Genomic DNA, 9527 nt, shown 5'->3' with positions numbered 1-9527 from the left:
ACGAACAATGGTTTGAATTAATATAAATAGAACTAAACAGGAGACAATTTTATTCAAATAAAATTTGCTCTAACAAAATTCAAGTTACACAATTCTGAATTAACAAGTAGTTTGTTCCCATTAAGTAAGCAGAATGGGTATGGATATAACCGCATAACAAGCTAATTTGACAGCCTGGTAGAATCCCTAGATACTGTAAAAGGTTGGATAATGGCAACTGTCTATACCAGAACAGCTTGGAGTACTGTGCAGTGCAAACTACTGACCGGACCACTTTGATTTTTACTGACTCTCCAACTTGTGGAGATTTCACAAATGGGGAAAGTCTCTAAGTGTATGTGCTACTGGCCAGAAAAAAAACAAACCGTTTTCATGAACGTCTCCTTTTGGAACGTTGTAAATCTGGTTTCTAAAAAGCTGTATTTCCTTCCCCCACCACCCACACAAAAAAAATGGTCAATTAAAATAATTACTTTCCAACAATCAATTAAAACAGTGTCGCTGCGCAATCTGGTAATTAAAAGTAGCAGCCTTTTCAGTGTTAAAAACAGAAGAATATTCAAAAGATAAGTGTTAACATTTTTGCATGAGTCCAATAAAAGACGATCAAATAGTTCTACCTCTCTTGAGAATGTTACGCAAGATTGCTTCACCCCTCACCCTGAGCACAGCTCTGTGCTTCTGTCTACTAACTCTAAACTCCAGGACATATTCAAGAGTGCATACAGTAACATAAGGTGACCAACACCAACCTTTACTTCCTACACTGTGGAATGTTTGGCTCTTGTTGTGCCCTACATGGAACAGGAGGTTGAAGTGTTAAGCAGCCTGAGGACATATACCAGATACTTCTGGGTGGAGAAGACTTCTCTATCATTCACGAATTTGTATTATGGGTGCAAAGCCTGCTTTTGTCCCAGGCCAAGACATATTTATCCTGACAAGTCACGTATGCAAAATTGTAACTATTAATGTCCCACCTACATACAGGTCTTTAGGGTCACTTGATGCCTCGGCGTGCTCATTTGGATTTCTGAAGTGTGTTGGCCCTCAAAGTCCAAAGTGATACTACATCATTTCAACCACAGAGGGAGAAACAAGAGCTTAACGACATTGCAGCTAGTAATTACAACATTTTGCACTCCAAAGAATCAAATGCTAATGGGCACAACTATCCAAACTTTATTTCGATAAGCTCACTGCATTTTGGAAGTACTTTGGTTGAATTCACATCACTATGGAAACTACGGAATTGTACACAGCCCAAGCCCCTTGTTGTGGCATGGTTAATCTCAGAAACAGCCCCAAGACCCACCGATTGGCTCCACGTAATGGCAATGTCACAATGCTCAATCTGTATCAGTGTTAGGCATCAACTGAATTTTACTTTAAACCCCCTGGAAAGTGAGAGAACTGCTTCTGGCAAATGGTCAGTTTCCACACCTTTAGGACTCGACGCTTGGCCAACTTTGTGGCATGGCAATACAAGGGTGGTGAGTAAAGCCACAGGCACTTTGCGGCTTCCTGAGGATACAGCTGCCTTAAGCAAAAAAATCCCCCGCAGTCTCTGGCCAGCAGGTACGGAGTTATGCTTAAGAATCGAATTTCAGAATAGACCAGAGGGTAAATCCTCTGTTTAACAACCCCCCCCCCTTCCCCCCCAACCCCAACCCCACCCACACTCACATTCCCTGTAAAGTCTGCTCCCATTATCTCAATAAGTTCATTTGTTTCAGGAAGATCCCTGCAATGTTATCAAAAGAAAGCTACTCTACAGGACCCTAGAAAGATTAAGACCAATTGTACATTTACCACAAAGAGGGAGAGGGACATGGAAAAGTTTAAAGTCTACCTGGCTGAAGCGAGAAGGGTGTGTTCCTTGAGAGAACACCTTCCCTGCAGTGCTAATACCTACTTGTTGTTTAAATCCAGTGAAACTACCTAAAACATAAGTAATGAGCTGTTCATTCATTTTGGCAACGGATTTGCAGCAGTCCTTACAATCTGATGCTCGTTGAAGGCTCGTGACATTTGTAGACATCCCACTTGAAAATAAATAAAAATCTCACGGGAATTAATGCTGTTCCACTTTGTATTGTTTCCATAGAAACACAGCTCTTTGGATATAAATATCAATATTTCAACTAAAAACACATTTAAAAGTGGCAGTACTGGTTTGGAAGTGACTGCAGCAGACAGCGTGCGTTCACTATCTGCGGTGGGTTTGATCTTTGATTGATATCAGTGACAAAGCACACGCATACACACCAACGACGCGCACGCGCACACACACCCGCTCCTACGTTAAGTGCACCTTAAAGCAAAAGAGCCTACCTCTTCCTCTTAAAATTGATTTCAGACGGCATGCACAAAACACATCTGGCGGCATCTGAAAAGATCCAAACAAGGTCAAGAAAAGTCTTAATAGTTGGGTGGAAGGGAAGGGCATGGGATGAAGGCTTGGCAAGAAGAAAAAAAACAGATTGTAAGTTTCTCACAGCTTGTATGCTACATCACAAAATAGAACAACCATTTTTTTTTGCAACAAATGCACCCTTTTCCACCCGTGCTGCCATTGTCACTTTGGCTATCTTCTCTTGCTCCAGGTGGGAGTCTCTGTACAGAGAACACTTGTACCCACTAAAGTCTCTTGCCTCTCAGTTTGTGGCGGGACAAATCTCCTGGGGTTCTCTCCTTCCCCTCACCTCTCCATGGTGACGGAAACAGGGTAAAGAAAGCCCGGAACTGGGCTCCTGGCCACTTCTGGCAGGGCGGGCGGGAAGTCGATCCCATTGAAGAAGTGCAATCGAGCCTGAGTGTTGAAGGAGGAGGATTCCTTTCCCCAGTCGGAGGACACGTAGGCACAGGCAAAAACAAAACAGAACAAAGATCAGTCTGAAGCTTCTCAACCAGTCAGGTGGCATTTTCGTCTGAAATGAAGGGAGCTGAACATGCAAGCAGAGCCTCGTAGTCCCTGGAGAGCTGCAGTCATTTATGTCTATTTGTACTCTTCTTCCTTTTTCTCTTGAAAAAACAGCAGCACCTGGACATGGAGGGAGACAGAAATTATTCCACATAACCAACTTAAGCCTTAGCTTAAACACTTACACCACTGCACTACAGTTTGACAGGCAAGCTGAACAACCATCTACAGACAATTAGGAATTGAATTATCAATTACAAGCCCTTCAAAGTGGATTAGGTGTGAAGATACATATATGCAATCTCTTGCCAAAAACCCATAAGCTGGCACCGAGTTATCACTGGACCACTAGTCTATAGCAGAAATCAAATGGCCACAGGGACTCAGGAGACAAAACACACAGCTTATGATGGAGCGTGATCGGCTCTCCGGAGCAAGCTTGAACACGCAAGCTGTCCAATACCCTGACCAACTCTCAGAGTACAGGTTCCCCTCTGGGTTACGACAGGGTTTCACCCTAAAAACAGATCAAACTGTCTGTAAGACAGAAATAGAAACAATAGCCTGTTCAGCAACACCCAGCCCCTGATTGTTGCAGTTGAGGGAGAGGGAGCAAAGGCGGGGGGGAGGTTGGAAGGGGGGCGGGGTCGGAAAGGGGGGGAGGGGGAGGTCGGAAAGGGGGAGGGGAGGTCGGAAAGGGGGAGGGGAGGTCGGAAAGGGGGGAGGGGGAGGTCGGAAAGGGGGAGGGGAGGTCGGAAAGGGGGAGGGGAGGAGGTCAGAAAGGGGGAGGGGGAGGAGGTCAGAAAGGGGGAGGGGGAGGAGGTCAGAAAGGGGGAGGGGGAGGGGGAAGGGCTGGAAAGGATGCAGACATATTCCTATTCCATTCTCACCCAGCAGAAGCTGCCTATTGTCCATCCCTTACATCCATTTGTACGTAGAGGTGTCCTTTAGTGGTTCACAGTGGGGGGGAGGCCCGTTACTTGCAGACTTGTTTTTATCTGAACTGTGAGGCCACATATGGTGGTAGCAGTCTGTCCACAATAACATGGTCACACTGTGAGCCCAGAATTTGCACTAAACATGAAACATATGAGAAAACAGCTGGTGTAGCTGAAACCCCTGCTTACATGGCGATTACCTTGTACTTACCTCAAAGCTGTGAGTCTCCAGCAAAATGAATTGACGCAGAGGTCAGTGGGCAGATAAAGCCCTAGTATAAGTGCTGGGGAATTGGCGCAAGTTCATGCTCCTCACCTGGACTGTCCACAGGAGTCCATTGTTGCAGCACAGTCAGGGGGTCTTTGGCCAGAACACTGGGGTCTTCTGCTCACTCTGGAACCCTGACGGTGGCACTTACATGGAGAGACACTGGTGCCTCAGCAGGGTACTGCTGCTATATCCTACAAACTCTGGGTCAATGATTACAAAGCCCCATTTTCAGAATATGATTTCACGCTAATAAAATCTGTCAATCAAAAGCTGGTGTCAGTAAAAGTAACCTTTCTTTTGAAAACAAAAATACAGTTCACTAATGTACTTGAGAGGACGCTTACTACTCTTAACTGGACTGATGTCAACTGTAGTCAAATCTCACAATATGTTTAACTAATCAATGGACAAGTGTCAGGTTTGTCAGCAATGCACAAATGTTCAGAGAATTTCAGGCACCTTTAACTATTATAAGCCTCAGAGGTTATGGTGACTAAAGGGCAAATAGGTTGCCTGCTCATGACCGCTTTTCTGGGATTCCTAATGAATGGTATACCTGACTAGCAATAATAATGGAATAAAGGCCATACTGAGTTTGTCTTTCCAGAACAGCTCAGTCACAATAGAGTATGAAGGACGACATTGGGCAAGGAACTGGAGATAATTTCTGCCAGCACCCTTCCACTCCACCTTCACCCACCATCTCGCATTATAGCTGCCATTCACTCACCCATCTGTACTTGCAAGTGGAGCCCTAGCATTGTAGGGGCAGACACAGACTTGAAACGCCCAGACGCATTTCCACTAGTACCTATGTGGAAAAACCCTTCTTTGTTCCTACACTGGTATGCAAGTATCTATCTTTACTTTCCCTTGGTCAATTATTGCTTTCATATTTGCATGCCCAGTTTGGGGTGAGGTCTGGAGATACACAGAAGCTGGTATCTTTCTCACCATTCATGTATCTCAAGTGAGTATGGAAAACAAACTATGTACATGATTTACTATTATTAACAATTAAACTCAACCACTGCTGTCTCATTTACTTATACACCATGCCTAACCTAGTACTTAGTAGTAACTCATTTTGTCATCACCCAAACCATTCCCCACACAGCAATTTTAGTATGTCACTAAATTAAATACAATGCACAGCCCCACACTAAAATCAAGCAACCATCATGCTTTGCGCTGCGTATCAATTTATTTTTGCAAACAGGTGACTCTGTGTTATAGCGATTCAAGTTACAAGAATTAACTGTTAAAGAATTCACAGATCACGCCTCAAAAATTTGAGATAGGAAATAAAGTTTGCTATTATAGAACTTGTGGAATAAAAGCAAATAAATAAATATGAAGGATGTTGTGCTTTCCCAGCAAACGACAAATGAACTTTTCTCAAGCTTCAAGCCAGATACGGGTATCAATTATAACTGACGCTTTGATTATAGACCTGCCCAGGCATCATATCCTTGATGAAGATGGCAGAGCTTATCATTAAAATGTCGGTTATAATCGATACCGGTACCCAGCTTGAAGCCCAGAAAGAGTTTATTTGTAAAATAAAGGTTTCCATTGTGTGCTTCTTGCTGCAAGTTAATGAGAGAGAAAAAAAATCATTGCAATACGGGTTTTCCCTCTGAATGCAACTCCCCCCTCTCTAATAATATGGGGGTCACCTGGATAAGTAGAACCGGCTGCATACATGAGATGGCGAGATGACTTGTGTAAAATCTGACAGTGTGCACTGCATAGAAGACTTTAAATATGCTGATTATAATTTTCATTTGCTTTTGCATACACATTAACCTGTCACAGTGGGTCAGAGCCAGAATTAGAGCCTAGCAGCTACAGCTTCTGAGGTTTCAGTGCCCAATATTATACACACTGCAAAGTGGATGCAGCTTATTTCTAATGTAGTATACATTGATCTTTGGTTCTCTGTGCAAACCTGTGAGACAAACCATTTCTCCACCATTTTACACTAAGCCAAATCTGCTTTGTATGTTTATAACAAGGTCTCCATTTAAACAGTGATGTTTTAATGTTGGCTTATCTACCCAATAGAGGTCCCGGTAAAATTTAAAGATAAAGGGTCATCTCTCCTTTCCCATTGGGTACCTTGTTAGCATTCTTTGCAGGGCCCTGTATACAGCATTAAAATATTACTGTACATTTTTAAAACTCACTGTATCTAAGAGCTTGTTTTTCTGACTGCTATTTTGTAAAATTAGAAAAGCCAGATACAAATTACTTCCTTTGACCTAGTCCCCAGAATGGAGTATAGATGACAGAAAAATCTATTTTAAAATTTACAAGACACAGCATTTTTGATCAATTGAAGTATAAGATTTCAAATCACACTTCCTTGGCCCGCTGTTGCTCTTTCATGAAGTATTAAAGCTCAAAAATATAATGCTCAATAAAGATGACAACCCTTCTCCCAAGTGAGAGAGGGGGCCATTTGCAAAGTATTTAATTACCACTGAAATAAACATCTGAAAAGTATCTCATTACCAGAGGAATAAGCTTAGCTAATTGCATTTGCCCTTTAGGGAAACCTCAGCTTCCTATATATTTTGACTTCCAGCAATTGGGTAAGCTTTGTCTACATTTTAGGTTGCTTGCTTTATTTGAGAAACACAAGTTCACTAGAGAAACAGATGTCTAAGTATTGATGCACTATTTGGAAGTAGAGGTAAACACTGTCAGTCTAATAATGACAATTCTTAGAAATTCAATGGGCTCCTTTCTTCTTGGGATATTTGGTGCAGATTTTATTTGCAGATGGCAAGTCAAAAATAAATAAGGCAACCTTAGCTCATCTTTGAAATGGTACCACCAACAAATTAAGTCACTAGTCATCCAGGGGAAAACAAAGAGTGCTTCTGGGGCAGGGCAGTATACAGACAGGTCCTACTGAAGCATAAATCAGTTAAAATCACGTCACTGCACCACAAAAGATTTCAAATGTTCTGAGAAGAAACATTATAGATCTGAGCAGCTTGATCTTGGTATTGAATTTCTACTAATTCTTTACATTTGTCATGGTGAAATTCTCCATCATAGTTCATTGAATCGCTACAATTCTGTAATTAAACTTGCAAATAAGGGAATTCAACTAATCTTTATAAACATGCTCAAGGGATTAAACCCCTACTTTTATAGAAAATGATCAGTGATACAACTAAAGCTTAAAATTATAGCATTTAAAAATATTTCAGTGCATTAAAATTGTACCAAAAAACAAATCAAAATATCACTGGTGCCTGTTTGATTTGCAGGTGCTCTCTCTAAGCCAGCTGGAGTAGAAGAATTTACAAGCTAGTTGTATAATAAACACAAAAGTGCTTGTACACCTTTAACTCAAGTTCATGTTAAATCAGCACCAGTGCAATGAATGGACTGTATTGATAAGAGTAACTGATACCCGATTTAAAAGTCAAATTCTGGTGAGAATCAGCAACATTGGCACAGCAAAAAAAGGACTTAATTATAAACTTTTCACATTCTTGTGGGGCGTGAACATATTGTGTAAAAGTCTTGCATATGGAGGGTGAAGCAAATTAGTTTCAAAATGAAGGGCAGTGATGAATAAAACTCCGTGCCCCTCTGGATCCATATTTTAACTATTCACACTGAATGTGGAAAAGGAATATTCTATAAAATCTGAACAGTTGGGTGTGAAAAGAATTCTAATGTATTGGGGCTAATTAAATACATCAGATAGGAAATCGATGAATTTTAAACTGGGCATCAATCTGTACACAGTAAAGCAAATGCATCCCCCTTCTAAATTCTGCTACACTTTAAATCTACACTGATTTTTTATTACTTATTGAGACAGTGCAGAGTAGGCTCTTTGAGCCGCGCAGCCCAACAATTCCCCAATTTAATCCTAGCCTAATCACGGGACAATTTACAACGACCAATTAATGTACCAACCGGAAGATCTTTGGACTGTGGGAGGAAACTGGAGCACCCAGAGGAAACACATGCAGTCACGGGAACAATGTTTTGATCCCCATTTACTCACAGTCCTTCAGAATATCACAAATTTCAGTTCAGTCTCCCGTGACAAGAACAAAACACATTTCCTTCCGATCTTTCCTCAGTTAGATTTTTCCAGTCTGGCAGCCTTCCTGCAAATCTCCTGCGCAACCACATTGTTTCAATAGTGTGGTGACCAAAACTGCTTTCACTACTCATGTGTACATCTCTCATGTTTTTTTTAAAGAAACGTTTCATTGCACAATGGTTTAAGAAAACTATTTGCTTAAAGATTTGTTAGCTTTTCACTTAAGTAATTCTAAATCAATATGAATTACTTAATTTTAAATGTGGCTTCTGCAATGAATTAGAATCCCAGATGTCGATCTCAAAAATCATGTCATAGACTCTGAGAAAGCAAACCTCACAAAGACTGAATGAGATCAAATTAATAAAAAACACTAATTCTATTAAAAACCAAAATGGTTTTCCATCAACTTTAAATAAAGCACTCCTCTACTCAGTCTGGGCCGTAAGTTTGCATTTCCATGGCCACTGAGATCATTTGGAAAGTCAGGCCATCTCTAGGAACATTGGCACTACCTTTCCTACATGGTTCAGGATAAGCAACTACAAAAGTCTGCCTGAGTCACACACATTTCAGGCAAATTACACAGAGGCTTCAATCTAAACGTTCAAGGTGTTAAACAAAAAGAGGATCAACGCTATTTAGCTATACAAATATGTGTTCTAAGCAAAGATCCTCACTGCAGAAATGAAAAGATGGTTCAGAAATTTTAGAACATTAAGAATGGAGAAGATGGGATCTATGAGTGAATGGATGAGCTGAGATCAGCAGACATGAGGGCAGACCAGATGCAGAAAAGATACAAGGCAGTGGGTAGAAGATGGAAAGCCAGCAAGCTGAACATCAAAGTAATTAAACTTCCAGCTCCGTGAACAGCACCAGCCCCCTCAGTATTGAGGACATCTTCAAAAAGGTGGCATCCATCATTAAGATCCAGGACATGCCCTCTTCTCCTTACTACCTTCATGGAGGTGGTACAGGAGCCTGAAGACACACTCAACATTTCAGGAACGGCTTCTTCCCCTCCGCCATCAGATTTTTATGAATGGACAATGAACCAACCTAAAAACACTACCAAACTATTTTTGCAGTACTTAATTGTTATATACAGTCCTTATTGTAATGTACAGCTGTTTTTTTTGTGTAATGCACTATACTGCTGCTGCAAAACAACAAACTTCATGATGTATGTCAGTGTATCCTGACTGTCTGCACAAGTTTTATCCAGGAGTAGGAAATGTTACCTGCTGGGAAGTTTAACAAAACACAAGAACTTGGAAAGTCTGACTATGCCTTAGTGCTTAGGAAGGGTGCAGA

The 9527-nt window shown here is 41.3% G+C and overlaps 1 protein-coding gene across 2 annotated transcripts in view; it reads right to left on the bottom strand.

The window, feature by feature from the left end:
* Window positions 1-1681: 1681 nt before the first annotated feature.
* The window catches only part of LOC140714142 (casein kinase I-like), a 195196-nt gene continuing 187350 nt past the window's right edge, over window positions 1682-9527 (bottom strand). For both annotated transcript variants that reach the window (XM_073024968.1, XM_073024969.1), the window contains one exon: window positions 1682-3043. In XM_073024968.1, the coding sequence (XP_072881069.1) occupies window positions 2989-3043 (55 nt within the window). In that variant the 3' untranslated portion in view covers window positions 1682-2988. The remainder of the gene's footprint in view (window positions 3044-9527) is intronic.

The sequence above is a fragment of the Hemitrygon akajei genome, chromosome 21 (genome assembly GCF_048418815.1).
Source record: "Hemitrygon akajei chromosome 21, sHemAka1.3, whole genome shotgun sequence".
Taxonomy (NCBI): domain Eukaryota; kingdom Metazoa; phylum Chordata; class Chondrichthyes; order Myliobatiformes; family Dasyatidae; genus Hemitrygon; species Hemitrygon akajei.
This window is presented reverse-complemented; position numbering and strand designations above follow the sequence as displayed.